Source organism: Podarcis liolepis (assembly GCF_965112155.1).
Source record: "Podarcis liolepis genome assembly, chromosome: 8".
NCBI lineage: Eukaryota > Metazoa > Chordata > Lepidosauria > Squamata > Lacertidae > Podarcis > Podarcis liolepis.
This window is the reverse complement of record NC_139560.1, coordinates 88683513-88700444: the sequence shown is the minus strand read 5'-3', so window position 1 is coordinate 88700444 and position 16932 is coordinate 88683513. Positions and strand designations below refer to the sequence as shown.

The 16932-nt window shown below is 46.1% G+C and overlaps 1 protein-coding gene across 1 annotated transcript; it reads left to right on the top strand.

The window, feature by feature from the left end:
* Window positions 1-7915, top strand: CST3 (cystatin C). Its single transcript, XM_083519790.1, has 3 exons — window positions 1-706; window positions 4080-4193; window positions 7517-7915. The coding sequence occupies exons 1-3, from the start codon at window positions 482-484 to the stop codon at window positions 7592-7594; spliced, it is 417 nt and encodes a 138-aa protein (XP_083375916.1). The 5' UTR covers window positions 1-481; the 3' UTR covers window positions 7595-7915.
* The last annotated feature ends 9017 nt before the right edge of the window (window positions 7916-16932 follow it).

Below are 16932 nucleotides of genomic sequence, written 5' to 3'. Positions count from 1 at the left end.
AGACAGAGGCGCGACAACCATTAGTTTGGTGGCCCTCACGGCCTCCTGGGGGAATGAAGGCTGAATTCCTCCCCAGGCCTTGAAGAGGCTCCTGGACTCTTGGTTGCCAACAAATGGGGAGCCTTAGCAAAGGCAGGGAAGAAACGCTGCAAACAAAGGAAGCGCAAGGGCAGCTGTGTAACAAAACCACGCCGCCGGGCAACCTGTGAGGGCTGCGGGAAGGCTTGCCAGGTCTGCCAGGTAACTTTCCACCCGCCGGGCACGAGGCTGCCCGAAGCGGGAGACGGGGAACCAAAACAAGCCCGAAGCCAGGCCGCCGGGGGGGGGGGGGAGTCGGCTTGGCTTTCCGCTCGAGGGGCGGAGCGGGCGGGGCGGGGCGGCGGGACGAGGAAAAGCGCCGCGCGCGCCCGAGCCGCCAGTTCCTGCGCAGCGGCGTCGCCCAGCTTCGGACGTGCGGAGGAGAGCAGCGAGCGAGCGAGCGATGGCTTCGTGGCGGTGGCTGGTGGCGTGCAGCGCCCTCCTGCTCTGCGCCGCGCCGGGCACGGGGGGCCAGCAGCGGCCGCCCCTGCTGGGGGGCGTGCAGGACGCGTCGGCGGAGGAGGAGGGCGCGCGGCGGGCGCTGCAGTTCGCCATGAACGAGTACAACCGGGCCAGCAACGACAAGTACGCCAGCCGCGTGGCCGAGGTGGTCCGCGTCAGGAAGCAAGTGAGTGTGCCGGGCGGGCGGGCGGGCGGGTCGGACTAGATGACCCCGGGGAGCGGGGGCGGGAGACTCCCCCAAGAAGCCTCTTCCTTCGGCCCGTTGCGCGGAGCTGCTTTCTCCGGCGCGGGACTTGGCAGCCTGGGCGGCAGATGGGAACCCGACTGTCTTTTCTGCTCTTCCCTGGTCGGGCGGCGAAGGACGGGTCCCCGCTCTCCAGGCAAGGCTTTGGTTTCTTTGCCAGGGAGGAGAGTTTCCTGTTTTCCTGGGACTAGGAGCCCCCAGGAAGAATCGCCGCCGCCGCCTGGGAAGCTGCCTGCCCCTTAAGAGGTCGAGCTGAGACGCAAGCAGGCGGCGGCGGCAGGGCTCTTCTCTCCCCTCCTTTCGCTCCTGTGTTTTTAGCCGCAGCTCGCTGCACATAAATATTCTGAGTGTTTACATGGGACTAAACCTGTGCGCTCCAGGCTGCCCTTAAAGGCACAAGCGCAGGAGCCAGGCGAGCAGTTGGCAGCCTGACCCGGGAGCCAAGCAGAGCAGCTGGCTTGTTCCAGGCGCTGGGGGTCACTCCAGCTTGACTCCCCCCCCCCGCAGGATTCCAGGGGGGAGGTCAGTCTCTTCTGCTTACATAGCCAGCAGCCAAGAATATGACTGCTTGTTGTTGACTGGAACAGCCTTGACCTAACTAGGACATGTTGGTTTTTAATGTTTGTGTGTAATTGATTTAAAAGAATAAAGGTCAAATTTCCTAGTTGCCTAGATCCAGGTTTGGAGGCAACTATATTCTGGCTGAGCGAGTCCCAGCAGACTTTTAAAATAAAAAAAACACGAAGCAAAATAAAGCATGGAAATATTGGCGGATAGACCTCCCCTTACTTCCCCTTTGGCATAGAAAAAGGCCACACATTTAGTAAATAAAAAATGTTTTCTTTTCAAACTCTTCAAAGTTCAGTTTTATGTGCTTTTCCATGCAGCAGAAAAAAAGCAGGCAGTTTAACTTGGTTTCAGCCCTGATGTCTTTTTGGGTTGGATTCATATGCTGAAGGATAATAAATAAAGGCTTTGGTAATCCTTCCTCCCAAGGTGAGGGGGCTTGACCTAGTTATGTTTGGCAGGACTGCCTACTCTCGGTCTGAATCCCTTCATGCACTCACTAGAACTAAGCATTTGGTTATGTGAGACTGATATTTATCCCACAGGACAAAGAGCGCTTCCCTGATTCCTTTCCTCCAATATTGCTTAATTCAGATATGCTGCTTACAGTTTTTGGGTGTAATTCAGCAGGAATCTGGGCTGTCCAAGTGCCCTTGAAAATTTCAGCAAATTGGGGCTGCAAAAGGTCACATGAATTGGTCTTTCTTCCATCTTTACACTGGTAGCAGACGTGTAACGCGTGTCCAGATGCATTCTGTTAACCAGAGCTGTACTGAGTTAAGAACCTAAGAAGAGCCTGCTGCAGGATCAGGCCCAGGGCCCATCTAGTCCAGCATCCTGTTCTCACAGTGGCCGACCAGCTGCCCCACAGAGAAGCCCCCCAGCAGGGCCAGGGGGAAAGAGCATCTCCTCACTGGCAATTCCCATCAACTGGCATTCAGTGCAAGTTCTGCCACTTCTGCACAGCTGTGTCCTTTGATGCAGTTTGATTGACAGCTAGTTGGTTGCCATGACAAATGACAGCACTGTCAAAATAAAAGGAAAATGTTGGCCTGAGCGTCCGTATCCTGCAGAGCCAGGCCTCTTTACATTTCCTATTGCTATTCGTGTCTGGCTGGTCAGTGCTATAATCTTTAGGGCTCAGCCAGCAGTTTCTCTTCCCCCAAGCTTGACTTCCTCTTCTCTTTTTAACTAAAAGATGCAAACATTTCCTGAAATTTAAGGAAGTAGCTTTCTCTAATTTGTTTGCATCTTGAAACAAGTGGTGGTATCCTGATTTTCTAGGGTTCAAGTCAGCTATGCAAACATGCAGTATAGCTACCTAGGCTGGCATGATTCTGTGGGGGAATTAAAAATTTGAATCCCTGTGGACCCACATGTGTGGGTGAACAACAAAATAATCGGTTGGGTGCCTAGATTCAAAATGCAGGGCTAGAATATAGGTTGTTAGACCCTTCTTATCCCTTTTACAATTCTCCCCTCTTTCTACTCCTGTTGCAAGGAACAGACCACATAAAGCTAAGCAAGTTTAAAATGCTTTACTTACAAGGTCAGTCTTCAAAGGTCTGATACCTTCATTGTTCCATGCAGCTGCAAGGAGAACATAGGCAGAATACTCTTGGGTAGGAAAATCAGAATATAGTTCCAAACACATGCTCCAAGCTTGGGAGCAACCTTAGCCACATCCTCCCTGGTGGGTTACGTGTCTTGGAGGGAGAGAGAGAAGGTAGAAGAAAAAGCGTCACTTACTCATGGAGGTAAGAGAGTATGACCTAGCTGAGTCTATGAATCTTAACCCTGCCGTCTTAACTCCTTCATGCACTAACTAGAACCCATGCATAGTTATGTTTGACTGCAATTTCCCTCAGATTCAAGGGGTGCCATTCCTTGCAGACAGCACACCAGAACCTGGCTTTTCTTGCTACTTTCAGCATAAAATGTGCAGAATCATGTGAACTCCAGAATCAACAAGAAACCTACTGATTGAACTATTGAGTTGGCTCAGTTCTCCCATCCTCGTGTAGGGCATTAAAAAGACATTAAATTAATCCCCAAATGCACTCCAAATCTCTTAAGAAGCTTGACTTTTTATGTAGTAGAATTTTCTCCCGGGTAGTCTTAATGCAGACCAATCCCTCCAAAAATTTGTCCTGTTTTTCTTAAAGCCATCTATGCCAATAGGTGTCCCCACATCTTGTGACAGTGACTTGCGATAACCAAAGCCTATTAACGTTAAGGGATGCATTCAGCATGCTCTGCCCTCCTATCATGGAGATGTGTCGCCTTAAGGTTAAGGGTCTGCTATTGGTGCCCCTGTTGGATATGGTCTGTGTGTAGGGGTGGGGGTCACTATAATCGTCTGTCTTTTCCCCTTGCAAAGCAGGGGTGGGGCTGAAGCCATGCAGCTCCATTAAGGCCTGGATTTGGACCTTCTGATGTCAACACTGGCTCTCTTCTTGTTCCTTGATGTTATAGTAATGCCAGTTGTCAGCTCTTTGACATAAAGAAATAACCCAAATGTCTATGATGCAGGCAGATTTATAGCTCCTCTCTAAAAGGGAAGGCTAAGCACAGGCGGCTCCTGTGTCCCTCTCACTGTTTTCCAGGGGGGGCAGCCTTGTTCACAGATGAATCCCAGTCTGTCTTTTGTGATTAGAAAAGGCATCGGGTCTCGTGCAATATATTGAATATTCTCTCTAGTAAAGGAGCCATTTCCCACATCTTACAGATTGTCTCTGGAGTCCTTTATTTTTTTGATGTTAAAGTTGGGCGAACAACTTGTCCGAAGTCAGTAGCCGATGTTGAGAACTGTGCATTCCATGAAGCACCAGAGCTGGCAAAGGTATGTAGCAGAAACAAGGACATTGCTTAACAGTGCTAAATATAATAATTGGCAGTAAAAATGTCCCTCATTATGAAGGTACTTGTGCAGCACTATTTTGAACTTGGAAGTGAATGGTTGCTCAAAAAGAAGAAGCAAAGAAAGGCAGTGCTTGGGGATATCCTTGTGGTGGGAACTAAACCTGAGGAACCTAGTTTTTTGGGGAAAATACATTTTCTCTCTAAACAGTCTGCTTGACTGCTTTTACAGGGTCTACCTTTACCCTGTAAAACTCAGTAAACATGTAAAACTTTGCCTTTTTTCTCCTAGTTCCACTCTGGATTATGTTGTTTTGAGGATCAGTTCTGATAATGTTTTCCTTAGATGTTATGGGCATGAATAATGTACCAGGAAATTCTCTTGCTGAAGCTACCTTATAATGAACTGGAGCTGTGCAATAGCTCCAAAAAATATCTGTGGGGCTGATAAAGGGATTAGCCTGTTTTATCCCCAGTAGCCCTGTGAGGGCCAGTTGAGACATGATCTTAAATGTGTCTTTGCATTTTGTGTGCTGCTTTTTAAAAAACAATGTAAGTGGGGGTGGGGTTGATAATGCCATCAGAGCAGACAGATACTAAGAATATTCTTCTGAAGCAGCAATGGAGGTATTTTTCTACAAAGCAAATATTGGCTTTGGAAAGCATTTTATCAGGATGGCAGATGGATGGGGGAGAAAGGCTCTAATCTCATTAATGATTAGCCTCACTCCAGTTTGAAACATCTGCACAATGGATGCAAAGACACACTTAGTTTGGCCTTGAGAGTTAAGGAGTTGCCTAAGGCTTCCCATAAACCTTCTTGGCTAAGTAAAGATTTGAATGTGGGTTTCTCTTCTCCACCACTTCAGAGCCTGATCCTTGTAGCCCAGTCCTGTGCCTATTCACTCTGCACATGTGAACCTCTGCGCAACCCATTAACTTACTTCCTCCATAAATGTGCCGAGGATTCCCCTAAATATGAGGACTGAAGTGCAGCCTTCTTTCTCTGGTTTGGTGCAGGGCGGGGGGGTCTGTGGAGTAGAGGAATGGTTTTCTTGTGTCCTCACACCACAAGAAACATCTTGCATCCATTCATTATAGCAACTAGAGCACAAAGAATTGCCAAAATTGGCTGATTACAAAGAAAAGCAAAAAACAGAAAATCTTTAGCAACCACCAACAAATGACTCAGGAGCCAAAAAGAGTAAAACGCCTGGGTTTTCCAGCAGCCTCTGTTCAACACACAAAGAAGCCCTTGTGTTTTCTGTTTGGGGGTGCTGTTGCCTAGTCAAAGAACTCAAAACAGTTGCTTGGTGACTTGGAAGACTTCTAGCTGAGCACAGCACAAAAAGCCTTCTGTCCTTAACTAGTTCAAGTTCCCTTTTCAGTAGTTTTGCAGCATCAGCAATGCCTGTTTGTGCAACTATCTAAACTTCGTTATACAAGTTCTCCCCCCCCCAAAAAAAAATGTGAAAAGAAGCACTTGTCTTATTCCAGTTAGCTATTCTTATCTCCTCCATGATTTCACGGTGGATTTCCTTCCAAGTAAATACACTTACGGTATGTTTCTTCTAATAACAGTCAGCAGCTTTGGGCTGTCCCATAATTGCGTAGTATTGCACATTTTAACATTTTTCATGTAGTAAAGCTTAAAATGGTACCAAACCTAGTACAAGTATATGTAGCCTGATTCAGCTGAAGTTCAGTGCTTTGGCCCCATTAATGTCAGGACTGTATCTGAGATTGTATTCTCCCATTGGGGTAGAGCAACGGGATCTCCATGAGCTGAACGGAAGTCTCCCTGAAAGGCAGGTTTCAGTCTTCTGTCACAGTCTGGCATGACAAGCAAGGGAGCTTAGGATGGGGCGATGCAGCTGCAGGCTTCATTCCCAGGGCCGCCACAGGAGCCTTTCTACTTTTCCTCAGATGGAGGAATGACTGGCATTTCTTCTGACTGGGAAAATGTACTTGGGATCAAGGTTGTGGGAAAGAGTCAGGTGCTCTTTGGTGGGAAACCTCAGGGGGTCATCTGGCTATAATTTATCTCCATTCCAGAATGCCCAAGAAACCGGGGGTGCCAATAAGGGGCTGAGCCTATAGAGACAAGGGCCCATTAAGTGACGTGGGGCGAGTCATTGGGCTACATGGTCTGGGGGACAGCTGAAGAGAGACAAATTGTATCTGACCCCCCCCCCCAGGCACCATTCTGTGCTTCCCATTGACTCTTCCCTCTAGAAGAAAATGATAGCCATTCAAACTTATGGCAACATGGCATGAGGTTTTCCCTTTTGATGAGGAGACCATGAGAGTGGCTCTGTCCATTTGGGTCCTGTGATTATCCCTCAAGAAGCGCAGGCCTTCTCTTCACTTACCTTGCTTGTTGTAACGCTGAGCATTTTTATTGTTTGTATTGTCCACCTGTGCTTTACCCCACAGCCAAAAGGGTCAGTTTATGCTCACATGTTTGCATTCACTGTGATTTACTATGTACATTTACTGTACATTTACTATGCTTGTGTACTGCATAACAAGTTGAGAGTGAAGCAGACTCTTATTACAACACATATTGTCTCAAAACTCGTTGTAGAACTGTGGATAAATGAGTGTGCAAGTGGCATTGCTGTCAGTAGCAGATCTGTCCTGTTGGGGACCTGCATGTATGAAGATAAATGGAAAGAGCTCAATGAATGTTGTTGGTGTTTGGGGTGGGGAGGGGTCTCTCTTGGTGCACAACAGGGGATTTGTTGTATCCCTAATGATTGAAAACACAGAAACGTGCATGTCCCTCTGCTAAACAGAGACATGAATTCATGTTTCACAGCGGGACTAAAGATGGCACATGTATAACTTCTGTGCTGACACAGGATGCAATGCACTGGAAAAATCCCCTATGAAATCTCCCTTTATTACAGTAAAGATTGTGCAGCAATATTTTCCAGTGTTTTGTGCCCATGCAATCTACGCCATGTCTTCATAGGCTGCTATAAAACAAGGAGCACAACACAGACCAAGTTAGCATTTAATTCCCTTTAAGGGACTACAGGTGCAATTCTGCACACCCTTACTTGGAAGTTAGTCTCATTAAACCCAGTAAAAATTTACTGCTCAGCACACAAACAGAAGCGCTTCACTTTAGCTGGGCCATGTCCAACATAAGGATGTTTATTGGGGGTTGGGGAGGGAACTATCACTAGGATGCTTATAACATTAAGATTAACTTTTAATTAGTAATGTTCTGATTTACTATGGATGCAGTTCATATTAGTCATATTAATGGGTTTTCTCTCTCTCACTCCCTGCTTGTAGCATGTGACTTGCAACTTTCAGGTGTATTCTGTTCCTTGGACAAACCACATCAGCCTGAAGAGAAACAATTGCACCTAAACGCCTGTTTGCTTCATCATAGCTGTTCTGGTGGTCTTCTCCAGATTCAAGAAGAGCAATAATCCAGATGTCTTCTCAAGCAAATGTTACTAACTCTGAAATTCTGACATATACTTACAGGATTCAAGCAAATCATGTAGTTTTCCTTTAAAATGTATTTTCTAAACTTTCTCTTTGTGATTTATCATTAGGTTTGTAATCAATGTTTTCATCCTGGATTAGTATGAAAAATAAAAACATACCTTGTCAGAAACTGAGGTTTTTAAAAGATTTGTGTCCCATGTATATTCATTGCTAAGAATAAAGTACCATTATTCAGTACTGGCTCATGTGATTACTAACAGTGAAAAAAACCACAAATCATAGCTTTTGTCATATTTTCTGAGCATCTGTTCAGGCCCTACTCTCACCACCAGTCGATCAGCACTATTCAAGACCACCTGACTGGATTGTGATGCCTTTGATTTTCTGTCCTCTGGAAATCTGAAAAGGAGATCAGCACCATGGTGGGCATAGCAGGAAATAGCATTTCATGGGTGTGGACAGAAAATCTGGGTCTGAAAACATATTTCATCTGTGCAAACATTGCAGCTTTCCAGATAGAAATATTCCCTTCCCCTGTGCACTGTTAAGAGAGGTTGTCTTTACCCCCAAAGAGCCAGTTGGGGGGTGCAGGGGGTCAGGTGAATGCCATGTGATATTTGAATACAATCTCATTTGGATATGAGCTGCCATGGGAGAAAACAATTGGGGGAAATGTGGATTTTGTGGGTCCTTTCCAATAAGGTTGCAGACTAAAAGCACACCTGGAAGTAAGTGTCGCTGAACACAATGCATATTTCATAGAATCATAGAGTTGGAAGAGACCACAAGGGCCATCGAGTCCAACCCCCTGCCAAGCAGGAAACTCCATCAGAGCACTCCTGACATATGGTTGTCAAGCCTCTGCTTAAAGACCTCCAAAGTAGGAGACTCCACCACACTCCTGGGCAGCAAATTCCACTGTCAAACAGCTCTTACTGTCAGGAAGTTCTTCCTAATGTTTAGGTGGAATCTTCTTTCTTGTAGTTTGGATCCATTGCTCCGTGTACGCTTCTCTGGAGCAGCAGAAAACAACCTTTCTCCCTCCTCTATGTGACATCCTTTTATATATTTGAACATGGCTATCATATCACCCCTTAACCTCCTCTTCTCCAGGCTAAACATGCCTAGCTCCCTTAGCCGTTCCTCATAAGGCATCGTTTCCAGGCCTTTGACCATTTTGGTTGCCCTCCTCTGGACACGTTCCAGTTTGTCAGTGTCCGTCTTGAACTGTGGTGCCCAGAACTGGACACAGTACTCCAGGTGAGGTCTGACCAGAGCAGAATACAGTGGCACTATTACTTCCCTTGATCTAGATGCTATACTATTGATGCAGCCCAGAATTGCATTGGCTTTTTTAGCTGCTGCGTCACACTGTTGGCTCATGTCAAGTTGGTGGTCAACCAAGACTCCTAGATCCTTTTCACATGTACTGCTCTCAAGCCAGGTGTCACCCATATTTGTGCCTCTCATTTTTTTTGCCCAAGTGCAATACTTTACATTTCTCCCTGTTAAAATTCATCTTGTTTGTTTTTGCCCAGTTCTCTAATCTGTCAAGGTCGTTTTGAAGTGTGATTCTGTCCTCTGGGGTGTTAGCCACCCCTCCCAGTTTGGTGTCATCTGCAAATTTGATCAGGATGCCCTTGAGTCCATCATCCAAGTCGTTTAATTTATTTAAGGCAGTTACACTTCACCCTTTAGCCAAAAAGGCTTCCACAGTTCCCAGAGACTTCAAACCTAAGAAGACACACACATATTGCTTTGTACATCATCGAGCCTACCTAGTGGCAGTGAAGGATGCAAAGAAAAACTACTTTCCCGCCTCCATTGCATCCTCATTGTGTCGGCCAGCAGAGCTTTCTGGGTGGTGCAGGACCTGTTACCGCCTGGCCTAAAGGAAGTGGCAGAACCGACAGCAGCTCCATGTGATTGTTTGCAAAACATTCTGAGGATAAAACCACTTGCCTCCATCGAGAGCTTGCTTCCACTGTTACAGCAGATGAATCTCAAGGGGTGTGCAGAGCACAGTCTGGTCCTGTGGTGTTGGACTGCTTTGTTTGCCCTGTATGATGACCTTGGCCAAGAGAGATACAGGAGGAATATGTCCTCGTTAATTCTCAACTTCTCAGTGGCTTTTGATACCATCAAAAATTGTATCTTTCTGGAATAGCTGGCTGAGTTGGGGATACATGGCACTGCTTTGTGGTGGTTCTGGTCCTACTGGATGTTGTGTTGGATGAGTTTCAGTTGGTAAGGCTGGAGGATGTGAACAAGGTCCTTGGATCAGTCAGGACAACCACTTGCGCTCTGGACCCTTGCCCCTCATGAGAAAAGCTAGCAGGGAGGGGGCAGCTGGCTGGGTGATCAATGCCTCCCTACGAGACTGGATGGTTTCTGCCTGCTTGAAGGAGGCAGTGGTAAAAACACTCCTTAAGAAACGCTCCCTGGACTCAGAAAATTTAAATAACTACTGGCCAGTTGCTAATCTCCCCTACTTGGGCAAGGTTCTTGAGGTTATGGAACAGATCCAGGTGCTCTTGGAGGAAACTGATTTTCTAGATCCATTTCAATTGGGGTTTAGGTCTGGTTTTGGCACAGAAGGATCTAGAACATGTGCAGAGGAGGGCAACCAATATGATGAAGGGTCTGGAAACCAAACCTTACAAGGAACGGTTGAGGGAACCAGGTTTGTTTAACTTGGAACAGAGGAGACTGAGAGGAGATATGAGAGCCAACTTCAAATATCTAAAGGGCTGTCACATGGAAGATGGCGCAAGCTTGTTTTCTCCTGTTCTGGAGGCTAGGACCCAAACCAATGGCTTCAGGATGCAAGAAAGAAGATTATGGCCAAAACAGCAGAGATAACTTTCAAAAGTGAAACAGCCTCTCTCAGGAGGTTGTGGACTCTCCTTTATTTGAGGTTGGGTGGCCACCTGCCATATATGATCTGGCTGAGATTGGGGTGCCATTTCCTGGACATTCCTGGGATGTCAATGCCGGAATTGACGTCTACGAGGAATTTCTAAAAAGTAGTGCTTTGTCCTGGATCTTATGCAAGTCAATTGAAAAATCAGGTGACTTTTTGGTGTTTGTTTTTTTTAAAAAAAACCTCAACAACATTTGGGGTGTCCTGGTCTTTACTTTTTGAAATATGGCAACCCTAACCCTTGGGGTCCCTGTCAACTCTATGCCACTTTTCTTCAAAATTTGCATAGAGATGGGGAGGTGGCCTTCAATGGCCACATGATGGCACCAGAGAAGAGCAGTTGGTCCCAACCAGGCCAGCCGAGGGGCCTTACTGCCTCCCCTCTCCCGGAGTAGCTCTTGGTGGCTTTATGTTTGGCATAGCTGGCATTCCTTTCAGGGCCCTGGTCTCACTCTGGAATAGTGAGGTGGAAAGAACCCTAGACATATCCTCTCCTGCACAATAGAGCTTGATTGGTTTCTTAGTTTACTCAGGAGATAGTGGTAATTAATCAGGCAGGGAGATTTCTAAGTGCAGATGGCAGAAGTCTCACAGTGAATATGACCAAATAGAAGTACAAAAGCATTATCATATTTACTTTGTGACAGTGATTGCTGCAAAGCTTTCTCCTTCCCTGTCCATCACCCAACAGTTCTCTGGTAGAGGGTTTTCTAGGTGGTTATTACTTCCAGAACCTGTGGGATCAGAACAGCTCAACCAATGGAAGCCAGATAACTTTTCACCTCTGTCACATTGGGGTTTCTAGAAAAGGTTTCAGGATAATTAGTACAAAATCCTTTACACAGTATTAGATTGCAAATGAGCCGTACTTTAAAAGTACTTGTTGAGATTATTATTATTTTAATATGTCATGACAGCTAAAGAGGGTTGTTGACACTGGATATGCAAACTTGCCATTTTTAAAGCAACAGGATTTGTGCCTTTCACACGTTCCTAATAAATAGGTTCATTGAATGATTGATAATGATATTTGCTCAGTATGTAAGAGGAAAAGTGATCTGGAAAGAGATATAGGTGCTCTTGACAGGTGAGCTTTGCATTGGTACCAAGAAAGGTCCTAGAACAGTTGGTCTGTGAGGACTTAGGAAAGGATGCTGTGATTACTAAGACCCAGCAGGGGTTTCTCAAAAACAAGACATGCCAGGCAAATCTCATTTCTTGGTATCTGGGAATGCTGTGGTCTTAACTTGATTTCTGTAAAGCTTCCAACAAAGGCCTCCATGGTATTCTTGTGGAGACGCTGGTAAAATGTGGGCTAGATGAGGTAACTGTTAGGTGGATTTGTAGCCAGTTGACTGACCCAAAGGGTGCTCATTAATGGTTCCTCATCATCCTGGAAGAAAGTGTCAAGTGAGGTGCCACAGGGTTCTGTCCTGGGCCCATTGTTCTTCATCATCTTTATAAATGACTTGGATGAAGGAATTGAGGGGAGGCTGATCAAATTTGCAGATGACACCAAACTGAGAAGGGTAGCTAATGCCACAGAAGGCAGAATCAGGATTCAAGATGACCTTAGCAGACTGGAGAACTGGGCCCAAACTAACAAAATGAATTTCAAGAGGGGGAAATGTTAGGTTATACACTTAGGCAGGAAGAACCAGCTGCACAAATATAAGGTGGGGGACACCTGGTGTCAAGTACGGGAGTTCCCCTCTCCCTTCTGGTAACTCTCTGATAAGAATTAAGGAGCATTTGGTAGATTTATAATCTTTCTATTACAGTATCATATTGCGGACGCAGACCCAGCTTTCTGCAAGCACAGCAGTTGCTCATTCTGACTCCTCCCCTCTACTTCCGCAGCAAGAAGTGCGCCAGTGGGATGCCCCTCCCCCGCTGCATTTCCTTTGTTCTCTGACATGCTCATACTTCTGAGTTCGGGGGGAGGGAGTTCCCCCCCACTCTTGATTGATGTATCACCCAGCTGCTCCCTCCCTTCTGATTGCTTAGTTACTATCTCAAAGCTGGGGAGCGCCTCTCTCAATTGTGCAGCCTCTGTGTCTGCCTGCCTCCTTGCTTCTGGAGACGCTGGACTCAGGGAAGGTGAATATTCCCCCTCCTCTTCTGTTAGGATCTGATCTTCCTGCAATTGCATGCCCTACTCTTTCGATCCAGTCCAGCCCCTAACACCTGGCTTCCCTGTAGCACACAAGAAAAGGATCTAGGGGTCTTAGCAGACCAGAAGCTTAACATGAGTCAACAGTGTGATGCAGCAGCAAAAACGTTAATGCAATTCTAGGCTCATCAACAAAAGTTTAGTGTCCAGATCATGGGAAGTGATAGTACCACTCTGTACTGCCTTGGTCAAACCATACCTGGAGTCCTGTGTCCAGTTCTGGGCATCACAATTTAAGAAGGATATGGACAAGCTGGAATGTGTGTGGAGGAGGGCAACCAAGATGACCAGGGGTCTGGAAACCAAGCCTTATGGGGAATGGTTGAGGGAATTAGATATATTTAGCCTGGTAAAGAGGAGATATGATAGCCATCTTCAAATACCTAAAGGGCAGTCACATAGATGATGGGGCAAGCTTGTTTTTTCCTGCTCCAGAGCCAGAGGGTAGGACTCAAACCAACGGATTCAAGTTACAAGGACTAAACATCAGGAAGATCTGTCTGACAGGAAGATCTCCCTTGGGAGGTGGTGGACTCTCCTTCCTTGGAGCATTTTAAGCAGAGGTTGGGTGGCCTTCTGTCAAGTATGATCTGGTTGGGATTCCTGCACTGCGGGGGTTGGACTAGATGACCACTGAGGTACTTTCCAACTCTACAATTCTATGATTCCATGATTTGGCTTGAAATATGAGTGGGGACACGGAACCCCTTTTCCTGAATGCTGTCCCTGAGTAAAGCCCCACCCCACAGCTCACCAAGACCCTGTCACAGGAAATTAGCCTTGGAACAATGGGATTTATAGCTGCTTCTGCATTTGCCCTTTTCCCTTAGCTGAATGTACTTGGGAAACACTTCAAGGGATTCCTTGGAGAACCCTTCTAGTAGCATAATAATGGACAAGCCCAGACATTAGGCCCCAAACTTACTTTAAACAATATAGTTGAAGGAGACCCGAGTGATTTCAGAGGCTCTGTTTCTCAGCCTTCCTGCAATTGAAATGCCCCAAAGCCCCATTTCCTTGAATAAACATTAGAGATGGTTTACAATATACAAAGCTCATCTGATGTCTGTAAGAATGAAAAGCTTATTGCCAAGATAAATGCTTGAATGCAGAACATTGTTCTTGGCTTCAAACCTCACTGCACTCCAATCTCCCCACCCAACCCCACCTTGCGCTATAAATTCAAAATTGGTTTTGATGCTATATAATGTTGTCATTGGCCACTTCCAGGCAACCTGTTTATTGAGCATTCATCCTGATCTGCTTGCACAAAGTTTGTGAAGAGGTACTATGATGTCTGCTGTTTATTGAGAATTAATTCTGATTTGTTTGCTGGGCCCAACATTTCACCAAGCAACACACTTTTTAGTGCATTTTCTTGTCTCTTTATTTCAACAAGTCAGCCTTTTTGTGTGTGTTTCTGCAGTGGGTTTTCTGTTGCAGATGTGAAGGAAAGGTTTGCCCCTTCCATGACCCCATCCCCAACATCCTACCCCACAGCTAAGAAACTTAGTAAAAAAAGGTTCCCATTGGTGCTGCAATAGCAGTCAGGGACCTCCATGGCTGTAATTAAGAAAAAACAAGAGTTTGACCCTGTCTGTATATGACTCTACAGGTTGGTTGTTTGCTTTCCTATTTGTGGTTAACAGAAAAGGAAGAGATGTAGCTCTAGGGGCGCATTAAATGACTGAAGTCTCGTCTTTATGCCTATGGGATGTATGTTTCTCCTGCAGTTCAAAAAGCAGTTGGGTGTGTAATTCTAAACCCAGAAGGCAGCGGTGTGGGTGGCAAGGGATGGGAGCCACAACAGGCTCCTTCGCCCTGCACTCTCTGCATACACACACGCCAGACCTGGGCATGGGAACTCACACTCTGCTGCTGGTTTATTAGGTAAACATTAGGAGAGATTTGCACCAAAGTGCTGAAGAAGTTTCAAAAGGATTTTTTAAAAAATAAATGGCTACAAAATGTAGAGAATTCAATTTAGGACTGAAAAAATGAGAAATGGGGAAAAGTGAGATGGCCAGATCATTCCATCTGACTTGAGAGCATTCTCTCAAACCCGGATTCAAATGCAGCTTCTCCCAGCCTGACCTCAAATAGCACTGTCAAGTTCTTCTTCAGCACTGGGTGGCTTCCTACAGCTCATCCCACTCCACCCTCTTTCCTGGATTCTCTCCCAGAAGAGAACCCTAGAGATGGTGAGATGTCCGGAGTCAGGCTGGTCTTCCTTTGAGTAAATCTTAGAGGAATGACTGCGGAGTTGCACTAGCCTGTGATTTCTCTAAGATAGATATGCAGTGCCATTATGTATGCCCCCCCCCCCCACAGAGAGAGAGAGTTATTGCAGTTGCCCAGCCAAATGTTTACAAGCTTAGCTTAGCAGATAGAGGAATGGTTGTTTCTTTGCCTTCCCTTCTGCATATTCATCAGAATGCCTCCTCTAAAGGCAAGTCAACATTTGTCCTATCAGGATTCTGCAGTTTTGCACAGAAGAGACCAGAGTTCATTGCTTACAAAAAGGGCAGGAAATTACAGTTCAAAATAACATTCCAAAATGATGAGAGTTTTCCATGTTTAAAGCCAATCCGAGTAAGCCTTCAATAACTCTGCCCCATTTGAGACAGAATATTATTCTGAAGCACCAATTGTGGCAGGTTCACTCTTTCTCTCTGAGTCATTCTTCATCCCATAGTTCATGAATTGGTTACTTCAGGACTGGATTACTGCAATACACTGTGTGGGGCTTCCCTCAAGCGTGATCCAGAGGCTGCTGGTGGTGCAGGATGCTGCAGCGCGATTGCTGACGGGAGTGAGGCCCTTTCAGGATACAGCGCCTGTGCTCAGAGACCGGCCCTGGTTGCTGATCTGCTACCAGGCTCAGTTCAAGGTGTTACTATTAGTATATAAAGCCCTTAACAACTTGGGCCGGTTTACCTACAAGATTCCCTGCCACCCCCCCCCCCCCCAATGATCCAACTTCTGCTTCAACTGGCAGAATTGGCTCTACTAAACAGGCCCCATAATCCCTGTTCCACATTTGTAAGAACTGGATCATTTAGTGTGGCAGCTGCCACACTTTGGAACTCCCTGCCTATTGAGATCAAGCAAGTGCTTTCACTGTACGCTTTGGGGTGCCTACTAAAAACATTCTTGTTTTGCCAAGGCTGCCCAGGTGTCTCTACAGCCACAGCTGGAGCTGTAACTCTCCAGCGGTTTGACGTCACCCCCAAAGGTACACCCTTCTATTGTCTCCCGAGACAGACAGTTGCCAGCCAACCCAGATGCTTAGAAAGCTGAGGTAATTATAATTTGTTTTAGGTTTTTAACTTTTGTATGTTTTAAAGCAGGGTTCTGAATTTGTTCTTGATTTTCTTGTTTTATCTTTTTTGTAAACCGCTTTGAGGGTTTGGGGTTTTTTTTACAGCCAAGCCGTATATACATTTTATGAAACAAACAAACCAAAGTCCCTCTTCCTGTGGGCAGCTCAGCTGGCAGAGCATGAGACTCCTCAACTCAGGGTCCTGGGCTTCAGCCCCACTGGGTGAAAAGATCCCTGCTTTGCAAGGGGCTTGACTAGATGACCCTCGTGATGCCTTCCAACTCTACAATTCTATGATTCTAGGAAACAAACATAGCAGCCTGCCTTAGACTGTGAGGCAGACCGTTGGTCCTGGTAATCTGTCCAGGATTTCAGAGCTGGAGATGCTGAGGCCTGAGGCTGAGCAGAGGCTCTGCCACTGAGCAATGACCCTTCCCCAACTCAGCTGTAACCACAAATGTCTTTTAAGCTCCCTCTGGGGTTATAAAGTTTCATCCACCTTTTCCACTTCCCTGCCTCCGTACAATTAGCACAATTTATTTCCTTCTTTCTGGGTCATCCATAGACTTCTTCAGTTCAGAATGAATTATCTCCTCCCTATTCTCATATATCCTTTTCTCCTTTCTCCTCCCTCCTCAAAGCTCTTCTTGCTTTAACCATTTTTGGCAGCTCACTTTGAGAAGTTCTTCTCCTGGCTTTTATCCTGACACCCCTCCATTTACTCCATACCATTTGCTTAATGGACTCTGCCTTAAGCCTATTGGTGCAGTTGAGATCTGCAGCTGTGCTACCTTGTTCTGGTTTAAGACAATTATGACAATGCTGTTGTGCAGGCG

What these genes read in the sequence shown, in the direction of transcription:
- CST3 (XM_083519790.1), top strand. Translation starts at nt 482, where the DNA reads ATGGCTTCGTGGCGGTGGCTGGTGGCGTGCAGCGCCCTCCTGCTCTGC. An exon ending in TGGTCCGCGTCAGGAAGCAA is followed by an intron (nt 707 to 4,079) that starts GTGAGTGTGCCG and finishes CACATCTTACAG; the next exon opens with ATTGTCTCTGGAGTCCTTTA. An exon ending in AAGCACCAGAGCTGGCAAAG is followed by an intron (nt 4,194 to 7,516) that starts GTATGTAGCAGA and finishes CCCTGCTTGTAG; the next exon opens with CATGTGACTTGCAACTTTCA.